Source organism: Corvus moneduloides, chromosome 4 (genome assembly GCF_009650955.1).
Source record: "Corvus moneduloides isolate bCorMon1 chromosome 4, bCorMon1.pri, whole genome shotgun sequence".
NCBI lineage: Eukaryota > Metazoa > Chordata > Aves > Passeriformes > Corvidae > Corvus > Corvus moneduloides.
The window spans coordinates 9,503,059-9,523,660 of record NC_045479.1 but is presented as its reverse complement, the minus strand read 5'-3'; the positions used below and the strand labels follow the sequence as shown (position 1 = coordinate 9,523,660).

At 46.4% G+C, this 20,602-nt stretch overlaps 1 protein-coding gene across 1 annotated transcript; it reads left to right on the top strand.

Annotated features, from left to right (window-relative positions):
- Positions 1-9,539: 9,539 nt before the first annotated feature.
- GPR19 (G protein-coupled receptor 19) lies at positions 9,540-20,299 on the top strand. The gene is made up of 2 exons (XM_032106353.1): positions 9,540-9,941; positions 18,884-20,299. The coding sequence occupies exon 2, from the start codon at positions 18,919-18,921 to the stop codon at positions 20,146-20,148; it is 1,230 nt and encodes a 409-aa protein (XP_031962244.1). The 5' UTR covers positions 9,540-9,941; positions 18,884-18,918; the 3' UTR covers positions 20,149-20,299.
- The last annotated feature ends 303 nt before the right edge of the window (positions 20,300-20,602 follow it).

Genomic DNA, 20,602 nt, shown 5'->3' with positions numbered 1-20,602 from the left:
TTGTTGATAAAAGCAGCATTGCCCCCTAAATACCCATACCAGCTGTCTTCCCATGCTGGCAAAGCAGTTGCAGGTCAGACCAAGGAGGGTAAGAACAGAGACAATGTACTCATGTTGGGTAGAACAACACTGCAGTGTCTTGGGACCAGTCTATTTCAGAAGCACCAAAGACAAATTATTTTCAATCCCTTCCAATAACATTATCCATCATTTCCATCTACAGAGACTCCAGACTGACAGGCCACGTGCCTCTACACAGATTTCAGGCATATTGACTAAAAAACCTATCATCCAGTGCAAGTGCAAAGGTAGGGTTTAACCTCACTCAGATGTAAGCACTGCAACCTTTTCATCCTTTCTAAGCCAAGTTCACAGTTTAAGGGAGAACACTGAAAGAGTGAAGTCTGCAGTGTTAAATCTACAGTCCTCCATGGGAAAAAAAAAAAAAACCAGTCACCAAATCTACCTCATTTCACAAAGGAGCCCATTAAGGATACTTCCTTCCTCTCTTCCCTGAGGTGCTCACATGCTAAATGATACACTGGAGAACATACAGGAAAAAAGGTCAGACAGTAACAAGAGGGGAGACATCCGCCTCGATTTTCCTTTCCCGAGAATTTAAAAATTCCCGTAACTTCAGTGCTCCAGAGCTCCAGCTGCACAAACCAATGCAGCACCACTGACTTGGGCAAAACTTGGGTCCATTTGCAAACCAAGACTGGTATGAGCAGAGGTTTGGAAGAAGAGAATTAGCACCATCATCATGCTGAATTTCACCAGAATATGTAGGGCCTGGAGGAAGAGATGAGGTGGGACAGGTAATTCACGCCATGGCCCCAGCACAAGGCTGCCAGCAGTGAGATTTGTCCTCTGATCTTCAAGCCAGTGCACACATGCAGAGTGCACACAGCAGTCGTGTGGCTGATGTGCCCTTTTCATTTCAAACCCTAAAGCAGCTTTACCTGCAGCCCTAACTGTATGTAATACTTTATAGAATGCACTTTAATCTGCTACAAGTATGGTCCCTCAGCATGAACACATTTACATGCCTGGCCATTTCTCAGCAGAAGTGACACCCTGCTGGGGCTTCATTATTCCTCCTCTGCATTTTACATCTGATAAGCACTAAAATCCACTCATAAAACCCAGAAAATTTACTCCTGCAGGAGTAATCTTGCCCTCTGGAGAGATTCCTCACAACTACTGGCTTGTTTTCCCAACTACAAAGCTGAGGGACAGGCAGAGGCAAGAGATGCAAAATTTTACCCTGAGATGTTGAAGGGTTTGTGTGTGAGGACAGAAGTCAGCCCCAAGTCTTTCTGTTCACAGCATTCAAGGTGTCTGTTGAACCCATCGTGACTCACCCGCTGCTCAGCTACAATAAGACCAATGGTGATTTCTTTTTTCTTGCCTATGAAAGCTCAAGTAGAGCTGAACTACGCTGAAATAAGCAGGTGTACAACAAGTATAAGTAAGAGCAGAGTCCAGGCCTCTTTTATAAAAATCAAAAAATCCCCCTAAACATAGAGAAATGTGGTATGAGAATCCAGACCCAGAAATGCTACCAGAAAAGAGAAGACAGAGTGAAATACAACAGCTTTGACCAACCTTCCCTTGAGTGAGCTTTATCTGAAACTCTTCATCTGCTCTACTTTTTCACATAATTGCAAGGCCAATTTTGCTCTCCAATACACTGGAGTCAGACCAAAGTTACTTCACTTATTTTGGGGTGGTTGCTCCAGACTTGGTACAGAATTTAGCCCTGTTTAACACATCCCCACCTCCCCAGCTGTCACCCAGCACAGTACATTTGTTCAATCTGCAACTGCTGTTGTCTCGACGTTCCTCCAATAATAATCCTCCTTTCCTGAAGTCTCATTGTAGCAGTGCAGGCATCTCTGGCCCTTGGTGCTAGAAATGAGTGTATATGTGTGAGATAGGGAAAATGAGACAACACAGCCTCTTGAAGAGTCATCCCCTCCTCCAACCAGTCACTGGGAAGGCCTAAATAGGCAAATGCAGGGGGGAAATGGGTTTCAGGGAAACCTCGCCGTGGCTGGCACTGTCATTGCACAGATTCAAGGACTCTACATTGACAGTCTTGACTTCACCACCCTCTCAAGGGGAAAAGCACGTTCCTCCAAGGGCGGGGGGGGGAAATGACCAACCTCGTTAAGCTGTTACCGCTCTTTGATTTAAAAAATGAGGCTTCGACCCCAGGTGTCAGAGTGGGGGCAGGTGTGAGACGCCCCGGTGCGGAGATGGCCGTGCCCGGTGGCTCTCCCTCGTGCCTGCGGAGCAGCGGATCCGTGCGGGGATGCCGCGGGAGGGCAGCAGCGATTTGCGTTCCGAGACGCGGCGGAGCGCAGCGAGCTCCATTCTTCGCGCAGCGAGCTTGTTAAAGACGAGCCACGTGGAACTGCTGCGGGTTCTTGTCCGGGCGAACGTGTGAAAACCTACAGCGGAGGGTCACTAAGGAAGTGTAAGTGCAGCCTTGGCAGATTTCTGCTGTATCTCTCTTCTGGTTTCTAAACCCTTCGAGCCAAATTCCTGGTGGTGGAGCCTTCTTGGCCAGGAGGCTGGGACAAGGAACAGATCCCTTTGTACATCATTTTCCCAAAAGCAACCTGACTATAGACAGTAAATGCCCAAAACCACCTGTGGCCACTGTTTTCTCTCTTTGGAATAATACCCTTCTCACTCGTACAGTTTTATTCATGTGGGAAATTTCTCTGCCACGATTGTGAAAATCTGTTGGGAAAACAGGGGAGAGGTGGAAGCCCCTGTGCATCCTTCTCTGTCCCTCCCCCTGAGGGAGAGAGCTGCCAGGGCTCTGCCCTGCTGCAGCCGTTCCTAAGAGCCACGGATGTCTGTGAGCTCTCCCAGCTCGAGCAGTAAAACCTGAACCTGTCCCAGAAAGGATTAATGACCTGGGGACTCAGCTGATGCTCAGAGAGGAATTTACATCCTGACACAGGTGTCTCCTCACCAAATTCCCCTGCTCTGTGAGGTCACTCTGGGATCACCACTTCCCAAAGCCCTACGGTCCCCCGGGCTTGACTCAGGGGGAGTGCCCGGGTCCCCACAGCCACCCCCACCTTCCTGCACCATCCCATCCCCCCTTTGGCACTGGGGCTGGGTGTGCAGCTACTGCTTCACCCAGGGAAGACAAAGGGTCCCAGTCCAGCAGCGCCACTGTTGACACTTCAGAGGGTGACTCCATTTAGGCTGCTCCCAGACAGAGAGGATTCAAACTAAGGGTTGGAGTGCTTCACAAATAAGCTCAGCTATTTGCACAGTGGGGAGAAAGAAATTACCATATCTCTTCAAGTAAGAAAATCTGGTGTCCCTAGTGAGCGGCAGACAATGGCTATTTTTATAACAGACTCATATAATGGCCCCACAGTCGTTTTTAAAAGCAAATTCAGAGGTGAGGGGGGGAAACAGCTGATATGTGGGAAAACCTGGTGTCCATTCTCAGGGTTTGTCCATCATTTGCAGTATTTTTTGTTTGAAATAAGTAAACTTATCCCCTCCCCCCCACACACTTTTTTTTTGTTTACAATGGTAAAGTTAAGCCAGAAAATAAGTTGACTTTCTAATGACACGTTAGGGAGCCTTGTGGCTGGAGCATCTCTCACATTCTCCCAGAAATACACTTCACAACATTCAATCCACCAATCAAGCATTCTGCAAATGCCAAGAATCACACGAGTTTCCCAACTTTTTGTGCAGCTCTGTGACACAGATGTTGCTTGTTTTGCTAGCTGAGATTCACAGTGATGTGCCATTTATAAGCAGCCCATAAAGGGCTGATGGATAAGCATGATATGCCTACCAGCAGCATTATCAGGGATGCTGGGAAAACACCACTCAGGGGTGGTTTATCAGTTGTCATAAGCAACCCTTTGACCTCTGGGGCTCTATAAGAATTGGCTCATCAGTTATTAACCCTGGAACAAGTTATTTATACAAGCAACTTTAAGATAAGGCCCGACCTTGTTTCCGTTGCGTAACTCAAGCAGACAACTCCAGAGGAGGAAATGCTCTCCCTCCTGAAGTCAGGGGGAGCCTTTTTAATGGTTTTAATGAGACTGCCATCAGGCTGAAAGCAAACACACCTGTAGCACTTCTTGGGTGTGTTTTCCTTGTAAAGCCACTCTATTGCCTCTTTTGGAGGGAACAGGTGGATCTGGTTTCTCAGCCATCAGCAGCAGCCACGCTTGACCAGAGGAATGTGAACAAGGACAGGTCGGAGCACACAGAATTCCCAAGCCCAGTACCAGATTTGCTAAATAGACTCCATCACAGCACAGGCAAGTGTCTCCATGTTTAAAAAGACAGCATGAGAAAGGAAAGTACATAAGATGAGAAAGTTATGGGGACCCCTGGCCCTCCTTCACCAAAGATGAGACAAGGCAAGGATTTTCTGAAAAATACCTGAAAGTAGCCAATGTATTAAATGTGAACATGTGAAAGTATTTATGGGGATTTTTATATGAAGAATCTTGGTGATTATTCAAAAGAGCAAAATTTCAGATTTTCAAGGGAGTCCTATTTCTTTATTTCCCTAGGCCCAGTGAGAAGCACATTCTCTACATTGGCCTGGGTAATAAGGGCTCAATTCACAGCTCTACAATTTCACTTCCTTTTGCTTCTGTTTCCCCAAGCATAAGACAGAGCTCGTTAGAATTTAGCCCAGATTTTGGCAATCTATTTTACCATTGCTCTCATCAACACAGCAAGCCTCTCATTCCATTTTCAGGAAACACTTCAGCACCAAAGAGACTCATTACCTCTAGTGCAAGGAAGGCTTTGTCTCTTCAATGCCTAGTTCATTTTTGGCTCACTGGGCAAAATTTTATGTAAAAGTCTTAACTGGGTGAAAGAGGCTGAGGACTAAGGGCTAGGATGTGGCAGGATGCTTTTATGGCTGCAGCAGGTCTGTGTGGTACAAGAGACAGCTTTGTGGTAAGATTCTGTGTTTAAACACCAGTCCCTTTGGGGCCCTTGCCCATGGCACTGAGCCAGGCTGAGCCCTGAGCTGCTGTATCAAGCTGGAGCACATGCTCAGGGCTGGACATGCCCCTGACCTGACCAAGAGTATGTAACACAGCAGCTAAAAAGCAGCTCCTTTCACCCTCCATGTCCCTGGGAAATCAGATCTGCTGCTGGGAAGAGTATTACATTTTGCAGTGTGGATGTAGAGCCAGTTCCCATCTCTGCAGTCCCTCAGGTGATGCTGCTATAAAGCAGGGTTAGCACTAATCCTGCCTATTGATGAGCATGTTGAACTTCTAATGGGGACAGTTCTTCCAAGGAGAGCCGTGGAAATCTGAATGGATCCAGTCTTCTCACCTGAAGGTAGGCAAGATGAGAGCAACTCATAAACTTGGGGGTGAGTGAGGGTTGTTTTGCTTTGGTTTGGTTTAAGGCAAGCTCACACCACCAGTTCTGCCCTGTACCAGGTCTCCAAACTACACTGACTGAGTCTGAGCCATCCTGGGTTCTCTGGCCCTATCAGGAAAGTAATACAGCTTTTGTTCTGCTGAGCAGGAGGTAGCCACCCCAACAATCAAGAAAGACCTCCCATTCAGTCATGTTCAGCCAAGAGTAGGTACAGACTGCAATAATAAATTGTGACTGTTTTCCTTAGCACTGGATTATCCATATTTGCTGTGCTTGCCATAGCTCCCTCCCTGTTCAGGATTCCCTGACTGGCATTGCCAGCAATCTTTTCTGTCCTAATCCTCTTTGACATCACCACAGGATTGGAAACTCTCTCTAAGTAAGAGGCAAAGGATCAATGTCTCCAGGGAATGAGTTCCTCTTTAAAGCTGCTACAGATCTTACTGCTGCTTCTCAATGAATGGTTCGACATCAGTCCTGCTCTGTTTCAAACATATGCATTAATTCAAGAGTGCAGGAGCTGTGGCAGCCTCAGCCACAGAGACCTGACTCATCCCAGCTGCTCTCTGTGCATGTAGGTCACATGGAATGACATCCATCAGGATGCACAGTACAGTATGTTCACTCCAAGGGCCAGTGACTCCTGCTTTGCATGCAATGCTTGGGGAGGAGGCAAAGTAAATGAGTTCATAATAAGCTTTAATTGAACAGAAACCTAGAACTCCCCCTACTTTTCCAAACACCAGTGAGAGTGAGTCATATTTCCTCCAGGCAAGTTACTATTTTCCACACTAAGCACATATAAGGTGTCCCTGGAGCTTGTTATCCCAGAATCTCACTTTCTATTCACATGTCTGTGCTCAGACCCCAGAAGGGCAAGGTCAGACCTTAGAGGGGTCTGAGCACAGCTAAGAAAAGATAAGGTTTTAACTCAGCTGTGGGGCATTTCTTACTACTCTCTGAACCACTGTTGGGATTTAAGCCGGTGAAAACAACAAACAAAACAAAACAAAAACTCCTGCTCTTGGTTGGCTACCCTTAGGTGGCACAATTCACACTTAGGGATCCTTGTCCATCCCTGAAACAAAACCAGGCTGAAATGCAGCGTTCTTAGAGAACCTGGAGTCATTTATGCACTGTTCATTCTCGAGGTCCTGAGCCAAATTCAGCCCAAGGACAACCAGTGCAGATGTGTTTAACTGGTAACAGGCTGGGTTTTGCCACGTGGCTTTAGTGGACTTCACTTTAACCCAGTGCAGATTCTCCTGATCAGAATTTGGCCCAGAGATGTTAAATGATGGATCCAAAACCACACCTCTGAGGCACTAACGCAGGCAGGAATTAAGGACAGACTTTTCCTGGTGCAACCCCCGAGCTGCCTCCAGCCCGCCAGACCTTTGTGTACTGAGCCCCAGAGCCTGATCCCCCTGAATAAAATGGAAAACTCGGGATGACAGAATATCCTGAGTTGGAAGGGACCCATATGGACTATTGAGGCCAGATCAGAGTCTGGCCCTATGCAAAAATGACAATGCTTTCTCCCTGCCTGCCCCTGCAAACACAGACTCCATGTGGAGTCGCACCCCAGGGAGTAACTCAGCCATAATGATCCCAATGTACCAAAGGCACAGCCTTTGATTTGCACCTATTATCTCTCATCCCTTCAAAGGATTTATTTCTCTGCTCCTCCTCCCCACAGCAAACTTTCTGGGGGTGAACCCTTTTGTGACTTGTCAAGTGTCAGCTGGGGTACTTGCCGTTTCTGTCTGGGTTTGTCTCTGGATTCATTGGCAGGAATAAAAGCATCTTTAATACCAGGAATGTTACAGGAGTCAAAAAAAAAAAAAAAAAAAAAAAAAATCTGAGATTTACTTCCAGGTCTGGTCAAAAAAACCACACAATAAAATCAAATCAATGCTGAATGAAAATTACTTTTCCCTGCAAAAACAGTTCCAAAATAATCAACAGCAACTGTGGCTCTGGCAACAACTGACATCAGATTTGGAACAACGTGGGTTGTTTGGGACAAATTTGAGAAAATGCTTAGGTCTTGTCAGAGAAACAAGTCTCCAAGCAATAAGGCCTCATGCCTCAGGCTCTCTGGATATGCTGAACAAGGTGCACATCCTCACACTCTTCCAGTTTATCAACACCAAAATGATGTGCTCAGATTTTACAAAGGTGTGATCAATCCAACAGCCACTGGAGAAGATAATGTGAGCAAAGCTCATGAAAAACTAATATCACTAAATATTTCAGGCACTCATCCTTATGTCTATGTGGTGAGAAGGAGAAAGTGAGCCCCAAAGCAACTGTCAGGGTTTTATGCCTTCTTTCAAAACATGGTGCATTTACAACTGCCAAAGGTTCCACCCCTGAACTGGAGGAACTGAGCTGTGAGCAGTTTCCATCTCCCTGGGCAACACTTCCTCAACACAGGTGTCATGCAACTTTCCCTCACCCTCCTGCACTGTCAGGAAAACCAATCTGGAGAGAAGGTGAAAATTAAGATTACTTTCCTCTAACACTGACAATCAGGGAGGAGAACAGTAAAAAAAACCAACAACAAAACAAAAAAACACCCAAAACAAAACATAAAACCCAATTTGCTGGGAAAAAACCCAACAAACTTTGAAATACACTGTGTGAAGTACCTGGCAATGAAGCTGGTGTATGGCCAAGCTGCCATTGCTATTGCCATTCTCTAAGAGGACAAAGGCATATTGTAGGTGTATTTGGAAAGTCACACTCCCAGCCCAAACTTCATAAAATTATTGGGTTTTTTGTAAAAATGCCTTTCACTGAACCTCAGTACAATCCTTTCTCCAGGAGTTTTCCCAACCTCCAGTGCACTGAGCTCAGATGATTTTCTGAAAGCAATGGGTTTTATTAGTTTAGAGACTTCAGTTCTATCTGGCATTTTTCTAAACATTTGTTCAACCTCTCCTCAGTTTCACATGCAATTCTGCACCCACACCATCCTCAGGCAAGGAACCCCAGGAGGTTGCACCCACACTTTGAGGAACTTCCCCCTACCCCTTCTTCGTGTTCTGAACCAGGTTCCTTTATCTGATGCTCCCTTCCAAGTTCTCCCATTGGAAGATGAACAGATAATTCCTGTTGACACTCTCCATGTAATTCAGTCTAAAAAATCTTCCCACACCTTACTCATTTCTAACCTAGTCTAATCTTTGTATAGAAGTTATTCTATGTTTCTGACCTGATTCCCAGCATACCCATTCCACTGTATGTAATGTAACTTAAAAGTGTAAAATATAGGGAACTGAACTACGCCACAGTAATTCATGTAAAAAAATCACATTGATTATTTCTTCCTTGACTGTATTTTTCAATATACAACTGTACTTTTTCTCCACTGAAGACATCTGGTAAAAAAAATTTTAAAATACACTTGGAGTTCTCCACTGAAAAATGAGGGAAAACAAAGGAAAATACCCAGGCTTTGTTGGTTCAGTTTACCAATGCATTTCAAGTCAGAAAGCCCAAAATAATAGAAATCCATACTCCAAACAAATTTCTTGCTTAGTTCACAGGCAGAAAGTTTGTCAAGACTAAAATGATCCCTTCCTTCCTTAAGCTTGCAGTGTAATATAATTTATGGAGCTGCTGTAATTCTGCGGGAAAAACGTTTGTGAGAGAGGACAGATTAAGATTTGGGGAGGGTTGTTATTATTCCAACTTGCTTAATAAAGTGTGTGTGACAGAGAACATAAGGAAGTGGTGTCGGTGCCATTCCCCACAAAACATAAAAGGTGCCCAGTTTTAAATGAGGGGGGAAGCAGGGGTACGGACCAGGCTGTCGGAGTTTCAGTATCCACACGGGAATTAAAAAAAAAAAGGAAAAAGAAAGGGGAAAAAGGGCACAAATTCCCGGAGGAAGCTAGTTAAATATTCTCTCCACCTCGCTCCTCTTATTCATTCGCTCCGTTCCTTTCAATTGGCGGGGTCCCATGGCGACCATCGTGGGAGAAAAGCATCCTCTCCAGCCGCCGCGCTCGCCATGGCAACCGGCACGTCAGCGCCGGCAGCCGGGCCCCGCCGCGGGCCGGGGGCGGCCCAGCCCCGGGGCCCTCCCGGTGTCCCCCGGGGCCCTCCCGGTGTCCCCCCGGTGTTCCCCCCGTGTCCCCTCGGTGTCCCCTCGGTGTCCCCGCGGTGCGGCCGCCCCGCCGCGCCCGGCGCTGTCCGTGGTGCTGATGGCCCCGACGGGGCGGGAGGAGGCGCGGGACCGGCCGGGGGGCGGCCGCATGATCCGCATGGCACATGACACGGAAAGGCGCTGGGCAGCGGCCACCCCTGCCAAACGTCATTTTTTCCTCCGGTGAAGAAGAGGGGTAGAATACCCCGTCCCTCCCCTCAAGCGGCTTTGCAAGCAGCCGGGCGGAGGTAGCTGCAGACCTGGAGGTACCCCGGGGTTCCCAGTATGACCGGCACCTTCCCAGACGTGGCTTCAGTTGGGATAACCAGCAGAGCAAGGAGGAGACCAGCGGCTTTGGGATTATGCTTTGGAGCAGGTATGTAGATGGATAGGGGCTGTGCTGAGCACTACTGTAGCTAAAGGGGTAATTCTCCCTGTGGAGGCAAACGACATGATCTTTTCCAGTAATTTATCTTACGTGTATTTACTTATGTGCGTTTAAATCACTAGGGTTTTAGCCAGGAGGACTCATTCCCCAGGAGAAAATGTTCTGTGGGGCTAGAATTTTAAGATTATCTGCTGAAAGCAGGGGGTGTGTAGAATTACTGCAGAATAACTGCCCATATTTTCTTCACAAATCTACATTCTCTCTATCTATATTCATTATCTTTCAATTATGCTACCTATTTGTTTGAAACAATCTCCTGACATCATCAGTTCAGTGAAAACAGAAAATTACTTTATGGCAATGGAGCAGACTGATCTGCTCATCTGGTTTTTTCTGTCTCTAAATACATTCAAACAGCTTCTTTCTTCCTCATGTCATTGCTCTAGAACAGCTGCTTTTGTATTTTTCAGTCATTAATTTCAAATCATACTTTCTTAAAGCGCTGTCTCCCTTTTTCTGTGTGGGTGCCTGGGTGCAGCTACTCAGGGAAACCCCACAGGCAGAGCAATCCTTGCTTATCTGTAGCCAGCACAGGCAAGAGGGCTGTTCCAGTTTAGCTAATTCAGGCACAGACTCTCTAAGAATGCATAGCAATATTTCCCATTTATCCAGCTGGCTTCCAGCATGTCAAACAGTATGTTGGCTCCACAGAGTAATGGGGAAGTAAAGCTGCCTTCTGCTTTCAAAAGGCCATTTGTGTGTATGAGGCAGGATTCATAGCCAGTTCTTTCTGGCAAAGGTTTGCAGATGTGGTTCTTGAAGGTTTGTTGTTAAAGTCACTCTTAACCACTTAAACAAGTGGCTTGGTTTGCAGAAAAACTGGTTGCCAACCCTGAGGCATCCTTAAAAGCTTATTTGGGTGTCTAAATATGGATTTTTTGAAACTTGATTTATGAGTAAGCTTGATTTCTAATTTATTTTAGGCATCTTGGTCTCAGATGAGTCAGTAAGGGGAGGAATCTCTACACCTTAAACACATGTGGGGAGCTCTGCTCCTTGTCTCAAAGTAAGAGCCTGCAGACCCTCACTCCCCCACAGCTCTCCTGTGAGGCCTCTGTTTGCAGAGCTGTGCAGTGCAATTCCCACATCTGGGTCACACCATATGATCTCCATCTGCATTTTCCTTTGCAGCCCCACCAGGCATCCTCTCTCAGGTGCTCAACAGAGAGCAATTTCAGTCAGACAATGCAGAACAAACCCCTAACACTCTCAGGTGGAGTCAGTTCACCGTCCCCACCACACAATTCTCCCAGCACCAAGATATGACGCAGCGCTTGTGTGTTTGGGATTTCTTCATTCCAGCAGCTTCCATCTTTCCCTAGGTTTTCCCTCTGGCAAGCAGCCAACACAGTTCTTGCAACTGGCACCCAGTCCTCGAAGGCATCTCCAGTTCAGGGGCTATCAGCAGGCTGACACCTTGCCTCAGTGGCTTCCCCTAGGCTGCTTTCATCCTCCCCGAGCCTTGCTCAGCAGGGAGACTCCCTTCCCACAATCATCTCCCCATCAGGCATTTCCAACTCAGCTTTGGGCTGTGCATGGCCCTCAGCCCTCCCAGCTTCTCCAATAAAGCTGGTACAGGACAACTGAAATGCTCTCACTAATGGCCATATCCTCTGGCAGAGGCCGTGGGAGTGTCATTCTACTGCTCATGCAGCTCAGCTCCTCTCAGTCCTACCAGAGAAGTCCTCCTGGAAGCATCTCAGGCATCTCTGGTTATAAGCCACCACTGTCACCCCACTCCCTGTCACCATGTCTGGCACAGGGGACCCATGTTACCAAGAAGGGTCAAGAGCTATGTGACAGGACCTCTTGCAGCCCAGCACAAATGTTCACACCAGTGCAAAGATCCTGTTGCCGTATTAACTTCTTGTGCAATGAGAAAGCAGTTTTCACAAGATTTCCTAGCAAGAATTCCTTTCTACATAACCTTTTCACACAAAACCAACAATAAAAAAACCTCCCCAGGTTTTTGTAGGGGGAGAATTTGTGCTCACTGCTGGTGAGAGGGTGAGCTAAGCTGCCAAAGTCCTTGCTGTAGCTGCTGGTGCATTTTCCCTGTGGGGGAGAGGACACTCAGTGGGGAGAGGGTGAGAATTTCCAAGAGATGGGCAGAGAAATCAGCCAGGCATGAGATTCACCACCTCTTATCTGTCAACACCCACCATGGCAAAGCAGCCCTGGTAAGCACCATGTTCCTCACATCAAGCAGAAGAACGTGCTGTGCTGTGGGCAGGGCCTGGTGTTGCCAAAAATTGTTGCAAGCGCGTGGGAGAGAGCATCTATATTTTTACCTCTGAATCAGGAAAGGATACAGCCTAGCCATGCCCAAGGACAGACCCAATCCCCATCAGGGAGGACAAAAAGCCTCCAAAGTTGTATTTCAAGCTTGTTTACACTCCTCTTGGACAATTCCAGTAGGTGGAAGCTGTTGTGGCAGCAGAGTTGGAAATTAGGTCAGTCCTTCTGCTTGCTCCCACTTTCTCATGCCCCCACAGTCACACTGGGCACAGATCTGGGTTCTGCCATCATTTTTAGAACAGGGCTAATCTGGAGTTTTGCATACTAACCCCAGCAGTAGGAGGATGAAATAAAGCCCTGAAACACTTAAACCTGTGGGGCTGTCCTTTGGGGGCAAGAGTTAGATCTCTAACAAGAGACTTGCAACCATTGTGTACCTGTTTGTAAACAGTGTGGTGCCCTCTGAGGAGCTGAGGATGTCTGTCTGCGTAACACTGAGCACAAACCTGGCTCATATTTTACCGCTGCCTGTACCTGGACCAGAGCACAATGCTGGGTGTAAGTGGAATCTGCCATTACAGTGAGGGCTCCTTCGCAGTGCCAAGAGAGAATGAACATCTTAAGGTTTAGGTGCATGAATAATTACTGGGTTTTAGCAACTTACCCGAGGTTAACAGACCTACAGTGGCTCCCTGTGGGTCAATCCTAACCCACAGGAAATACATGAGAAAAATTCATTCCCTCCAGATGCAGGGAAAAGCCACTGCTCCCAGAACATTTAAAACCACAATGAACTTCAGGAGATGGCAACATCTGTTAAGGAGACTCAGCCAAAATGCAGTGACTTGTGACTTGTGCACGGGTTTGAATCCTGCTTGCTCATCAAAATCATACCTCATGGATTTGCCCTGAGCCCGGTGCTCCAGGTCAGAGTAGTTACTCCAGGTGTGAGCTGACAGACCCAGAAGCAATAGATGGACCCTGTTCTTGTTCCACTGCGTGTCTCACTCCTTTCTAAGCTTAGTTAGAAGGATGAAGCTGAAAAAGGATTCTTCCTCAAGCAGCCAGTTCAAGAAATAAAAATTGATTCCAATCCCAGCAGTTGTTGCAGTGTTATACCTTGTCCTCAGTTTTAATACCTTGTTAAAACAGTCAGAAAAGAACTTGAAGGGTCAAAGGTCGATGGGAAAGAGGCTGCCTGGGTACCCTGAATTTCCTCCAGCCCACAGCAGAAAAAGCTTGTTTAGATTCACGTTCATTCAGTAGAAGAGTATAACATATATTCTTTAGAAGTGCTGAAAATTAGAACACTTCCTTCTTTTATTTGATTCCATCCGTATTTCCTGCTCCCATGACCTCACCGCTCAGTGCAGGTTATGCCCTCAGATCCTGATGTGAGATGCAAAAACACAGATCAGCTCACACAATCGGTTCAGCTCTGAAGCTTTGACAATCAGCTGAGCCGTGTCCACACCAGCACTGAGAGCTCCATCCATTAACCAATCCCTGCTTACAGTCATGTCATCCTTGGTTATCCACGCTGCAGGACAGGGATCTCCACCAGCTGGGTGAAGCTAGAGAGCAGGCAGCAGCGTGTGAGATGTGGGTACAGATCTCAAAGCTTCACTGCACTCAAAACATGTTGTTCTCCTGATAAAATAGGGGCAGATGTTTCCTATCCCCACACACTGGAATGCAGAGAGTGAGAAGTAACACACTTCACCTCGGGAGAATTTCAGGCTTTGCTCAGAAGAGCTGCCCAGAGAATAGAAACGCCTTGGTAAGAGGAGCAGGGCAAAGAGCTGAGCATTTTTATGAGCACTAGAGCAGGGAAAAGAACTGGCAGGGAAACTGTGTGCTTACAAAAGCATGTGCATCCGCATTCCTCCCCTGGAAGCAGGAGGACTAAATGGCCTCAATATGCACAACAGTCATCTCTGCATAGCAAGGGACAGATTGAGGCTAAAGGAGTGTGCTCTTCTACAAAGGGATTTCTACACTGGCACCATGCACGCACAGGGCAGTTCATTTGAATTTAGGCAGGGTGGATGTCACCTTCTAGCATCTCACAGCCGGACAAAAGCCCCCCTCCCCCATCCAGATTCAATTTACTCACACTCCTAATGTTGATTAAACTCAGTTAGATGAAGCATTTCTCTTCCAGTCTGGCAACTTTTCCCGAGATACTCTCCAGAGAGGGAAGTTTATGGAGTAAATTACCAGCTTAATGCTTTTGAAATAATTTGTTGGATCAATGCTTGCCTGATGTTTTGCAGCTATGATGCAGAGAGGTAAAATATGTTGAATAAAAAAGCCCCTCTGCTAGTGCTTAGGTCAAATCATGCACAATGATCTGCTTCTTTAGCTGTTTTTAATCCTGAAAAACACTAGTTGGGAAACAAAATGCTTTTTCTTTTGACTAAACTTTTCTTAAAAACCCATTTACTGCAACCCTTGGTGAATCTTACTAGGTTTTGCTCTTCCAAATTGCAATGGGTGCTGCATTTTTAGACAGGACAGTAAACATGCAAACACACAGTGACTATGCCATATGGGCTTTGTGCAACAGCCAAGTATCTGTGGCAGTGATTTCACAAAATTTTTGTGACTCAAATAGTTAATCTCTAAGTAACAGATCTGTTTTGGAGAGCTATCAGCTCAAAATGGAGTGATTTGGTTTCCAAACTGCAAATTGAGGTCAATAAAATGGAACCGTGGCACCAGGAAATCCCTCTTCAATGATTATGAGTCATCTCACATGCTCTTTCTTTTCCGAAGTTAATGCACAAAAAAGTAGGTTTTTAAACAGAAATACAGAAAGGCCTCATAGCAGTTTTAAAAGGATTCCCACTCTAAAATGCTGGAAAGACAAAGTGAGATTTTTGGTACTGCTGCATCCATGAAGACTCATAATTACTGGAAAGCAGCCATTCAGACCAGTATTATATTGGTTTAAAGGGAAAATTAATAAAAAGCATTTTTGTTTACTAAAAATGTAATTAGGCCTCACCTACTTGCTATATGTAATTTTTACTTGTTGTGCTTCTAAATTTTTGCTTATTGGCCTTCAGGGCAGAGGGAGTTGACAGAACTCATCACTGGTTTTTACGGATCTGATATTTGCAAGCTGAATGGTTCCCTAACACTTAAACCATATTTCAGCAAACAATGCAGCAAACATGGACGTGGGAATTGGAGATAAATATTGTAGCAAGTCATGGAATCTCCAGTTATCTGTGTCCCAGACCCCTACAGAGCTGTGCCTATGCTGAGCTTTTTATGGTCACGTTTCCTTTTGGAGCATTACTCATAATGCAAGAAGTTCAAGTCTCCACTGTAAAAAAAAGACTCATAAAAACCAGACTTGCCCACTGAAGAAAAATATATGTTGGGCCATAGACACTCAGGTTCTTAGTACTAAATCAGGGTATGATCCAGATCTCAGTGCCACATAAGGAAAATAGGCTTGAATAGAGATCACTTAAAATAAAAGATATCAGTTTCTGGTCCATTTGAAGACAAAATTATCTATGACCAGGAATGCAGGAATCTCAGAGCACACTGGTTAATCAGATAGCATTTTACTTTTTAGAAAAATAAAACAAGTGATTGCTGTACAACCAGTGAAACTACGCTCAAGTCAGTCAAACTCCCTATAATTGCGCCTGTATTTTCACCTCTGCCTCGTGGGCAGTGTGCTGGATGACCTGGAATTTTTCCAAGGAAGAATCAATAAACACAGCACTACTTGCTGCTCTGTTTGGTGCCTCTCCTGTTCTGTTCACAGCGAGGAAACCAGCACCACACAAGAACCATCTCTGCTGAACATGGGCGGCTCTTCCTGCTCTCGTGTTGCTTCCTCTGCCAGCAAAGCTCCAGCACAAGGCAGCAGGATACATCTCCTGGCATCCTCCTTCCTTTGGGCACCCACTGGTTGCTCTCCATGGGGGTCACACACTGTTCTCTGCCTGGGGCTGCTCGGTTCCTGCCTTCTCCAAGGCGTGCTGGCAGTTAACCCAAGTTCTCCCGTGAACAGTGGTTGGGCTGGCTCTTAGGCAAGATGCATCAGAAAAAAAATCCAAAAAAGTATTATCTGAGCACTACAACCCTGTAACTATTTTGGGGTTTACTCACATGCAAAACTAAATGTGCCAGGTCTAAACAGACACAGAGAGCAGATTTGTCTCATGAGAAGAAATATCATGAGAACAGTGTTAGCAAGTCTGCCTATTTTAACAGCTTAAGAAAGGCCATTTCATTCTCATACCAGACTTCCACTGCTCTTCAGTACTGGTCAAGACATTTTATCTGATTGTTCTTCTATGAAGCCTAATTTGTACAGCTGGCTATTTTTAAATGGGACATACTTCTGCTCGGCAAGAAGGGAAATTAAGGAAGAAAATTATCCCATAAGGTTCCTTTCTATCTAGTTAATAGGCTCCACGTGTATTATTTTATTACAGATAATTCTAACAGGTAATTTAGCAGGTTGCACTGACAGTGCATCCTGCCACTCTGCCAGACACAGCAGCACAAATGCCCTGCCAACAGCTAGTAACCGCAGGATTTTTCCAGGGGAGCAGATCCATCCAAAGTAGGGTGGGGAAAGACAAGCAGGAGCCCTTGGAGAAATCAGGAATCATCTGCCAGGCAAAGCCACTAAGAAAACTATGAGGGAAGGCAACCAAGGATGAGGGGGAAAGCAAGGCCAGGCTGGGCAGCACCCACAGCCCTCTAGCAGAAGCGGGGACAAGGGACAATGTTGCTGATGGTGTTCCTTCATGTGACACAAACAGTCACATGAAGTACAGGCTCTAAAAAGCTAGAGGAAAAAATCTTCTATAACCACAACAAGCAATTAGTACATCTTTTCTTCTTCCACATCTGATGACTTTTTTGCACTGCATTATTGAAGGGGACATGTGAAACAGCACAAGGGGCAAGATCCCAAATTCATCCAGGGGCTCTGTGCCTTCAGGCTTCACTCTGAGTAGGCAGACAAGGAGAAAATAATAGGTGGTAGATGCAGAGCTAGAGTAAGCACAGAAAAAAGCATCAGCAAAGCATTGAAAAAAGCCCAAGAGAAAGCAAACATGGGAATTTGGATCACTTGAAAAGCTGAGGAGGATGATGGTGGCTTTTTGAGCTTGTTCATTTGGCTTCTAGGATGAACCTTTTGATCTTCTGCTTGTTCACTGAATCCTGATTTATCTTGCACATTATCAAGCTCTGGAGTTCAGCATTCCCACAGTAGAACCACAGAAAAGACTTTGTGTTTCTAGTGAGTAAAAGGCTTTGCATGTCAAGATGATGACTGAAAGGACATCAGATAGCAGCAGGGTGTTTGCATATGTATAGCCACTAAAATTAGCTATTTTTCCATTTTATCCCTGCAACAGGCTAAGACCAACCCAACCATCTGGCTAAAGTCAACACTAGAAACTCTATCAATATAGGCATTCTTGTCTCTTGCTCCTCAGAACAGGAGGTCACACCTATCGCATTCTGTGGTGTGTGTGCCATGAGGGTGCAGGAGAACAATTTGACACAGGTAACACCCTCAGACAAACTGTAACTCACAAGCAGTGACGTTTGACAGGTGGCAGGTTTGGTGTTACCAGTCGGGGATCTTGTTATGCCACAGACAAGAACGATGACCCAAAGTGCACGCACACTCACATGCACCCCAAAGTCCTCTCACTGAAGGGTTCCCCAAAATTCTGCTCACTTCATCCACAAGGGTCTAAGGACCACTCAAGATCAAACCAGTCATTCTTCCAGAGGTCTGGTGCTGGTGGTGAGGGTGCCCAATCCCAGGAAGTCTCCTTGGGCAGCACCCCAGCCCCAAGGGAAGGGCTTCCCGCTGCAGACATCTTGCTCCAAGGAAAACCACAGCAAAAAGGGAGTTATAACCTGGTTGGGTCAGGGCTTGTGGGCATATATGGTAACGGTCCAGAAACTTCTCTGGACTTAGGCCTCTTAATACCTGGGGACCTTCTGTGCTGACCAAGGGGTCCTGCCCTTCTCATTCCCCCCATGAAGGCAGCGTTGGGGTCACAGAATCACACACAGAATCACCAGGTTGGAAGAGACCTTTAAGATCACCGAGTCCCACCCATGCCCTAACACCACCTCAACTAAACCATGGCACTCAGTGCCACATCCAATCTTTTTTTAAACACATCCAGGGATGGTGACTCCACCACCTCCCTGGGCAAACGATTCCAGAACTTTATCACTCCTTCAGTAAAAAAATTTTTCCTACATCTAACCTAAATTTCCCTTGGCGCAGCTGGAGACTGTGTCCTCTTGTTCTGTCAGTTGTTGCCTGTCACGGTGCCCATGCTGCAGATGTGGAATGGGGCTGTTAGGAACACAAGTGAGGGGGCGTGAAAGGCTGGCAGCCACCACAAACCAGCCAGGGGGTGGGGTGGGATCGCCCTGACACAGCATGTCATACCACCACAAAGGACCAGCTACAGTGGAACCCAGAAGCTGTATTTCAGTGTTAGCTCAGAAATACAGAACTCACAGTATATATTTCCACTACTGAGAATATTCTTTTGTAGGTTAAGATGGGCTTTTCATACACAGCTGTTCAAGAGAACCTTTTCTCTCCTCTCTGTCTGCAGCCTGAGCAAAAGACGTGGCCGAGTTTGCTCGCAGCATGGATAACAGCAGTTGTCCTGTTCTTCCCTTTACCTTGCTCCTGCTGCAGAACACGAGCAACCCCAAAGCCTCCACTCCTTGTGCTGGCTACAAAATGGCAGAACCCCCAGCTCCAGGCGCCAGCTCCAGCAGGAACCACTCTCTGGTAGAGTACGGGCTGAGGCCGGGGGAAATCGCAGCTGCCAGCGTGGTTTGGGGAGCGCTGTGGCTGATTTCTGTCTTGGGAAACTTCCTCGTTTGCTTAGTGATCCACAGGAGCAGGAGGACACAGTCCACCACCAACTATTTCGTGGTGTCCATGGCCTGTGCAGACCTTGTGAGCAGCGTGGGGAGCGCGCCCTTCCTGCTGCTGCAGCTGAGCTCCGGGCGGTGGATGCTGGGCAGCGGGGTGTGCCGGCTGGTGAGGTACATCCAGTACCTCACGCCCGGGGTCCAGATCTACGTGCTCTTCTCCATAGGCGTGGATCGATTCTACACTATTGTCTACCCCTTGAGCTTCAAAGTGTCCAGGGGGAAAGCCAAAAAAATGATTTTGGCCTCTTGGCTCTGTGGTGCTCTGTTTGCATCACCAGCCTGTTTTCTCTATGGCTCCGACAGTGACCACCACTGCAACTTCTTCCTCCCCGATTCTTGGCAAGGAGCTGCCTACAGTGTCATCCACCTCCTGGTGGTGTTTTTGATCCCATCACTCCTTATAATCCTTTTTTACCAGAAAATCATTAAGTACATTTGGAGAATAGGCACAGATGGAATGACTGTCAGGAGAACAACAAATATTGTTCCAAGAACAAAAGTGAAAACCATCAAGATGTTCTTAATGTTAAACTCGATGTTTCTCCTGTCCTGGCTCCCTTTCTTCACGGTACAGTTGTGGCACCCCCAGGAAACAGACTACAGAAAGAGCTCCTTGCTTTTCCTGGCTGTCACCTGGATCTCTTTCAGTTCCTCAGCCTCTAAGCCAACCCTCTACTCCATCTATAATGCAAACTTCAGAAGAGGGATGAAAGAAACTTTTTGCATGTCTGCCATGAAATGCTACAGAAGCAATGCATACACCATCACCACCAGTTCGAGGATGGCAAAAAAAAATCATGTTGGTATTGTAGATATTCCAGCTACAGCCAAAAGTGTCACCAAAGACTCCACCTATGATGCTTTTAACAGAGAAGCCAAGGAAAGAAAGCTTGCCTGGCCTATTCCATCCAATCCCCCAAATACGTTTGTCTAATGGGCTTCATTGTTTTGTAAAGTTACTCTGTATCCCCAGAAGAAGGACTTTTCTCTCCCTTTTGAACCAATGTACAGTTATGTATTTTTAACACAGCTTTTGGGGGGGGAAAAGAAGAGATGTTTTATTTTATTAAATGCCTTGGGTTTGATGCTTTCGTTCTATTTCATTTCTACACTCTGCTACACTCTGCTACTACATTCTGCTTTGGGGAACTCCTCACCCAGAATCATGAGCAATGCTGCAGTGGTTATCTGCAAAACAAGAGTCCTTACACTCTCTATCTGTAGGCAGAAAAGGAAAAGAAAGAAATACTGCTTGTTTTAATCCCTGTGCAGGATGGGCCATGGTGCATAAATGCCTAAATCCACCCAGAGCTATCTAGGCTTCCTTCCATTATGTTCCCACAAACAGAGTTGCACCGGGGTTGTCCCTCCTGTTGAGACCCCACAGG

Bases quoted from the DNA above. Each gene is read 5' to 3' on its own strand.
- GPR19 (XM_032106353.1), top strand. From the start codon at position 18,919: ATGGATAACAGCAGTTGTCCTGTTCTTCCCTTTACCTTGCTCCTGCTG.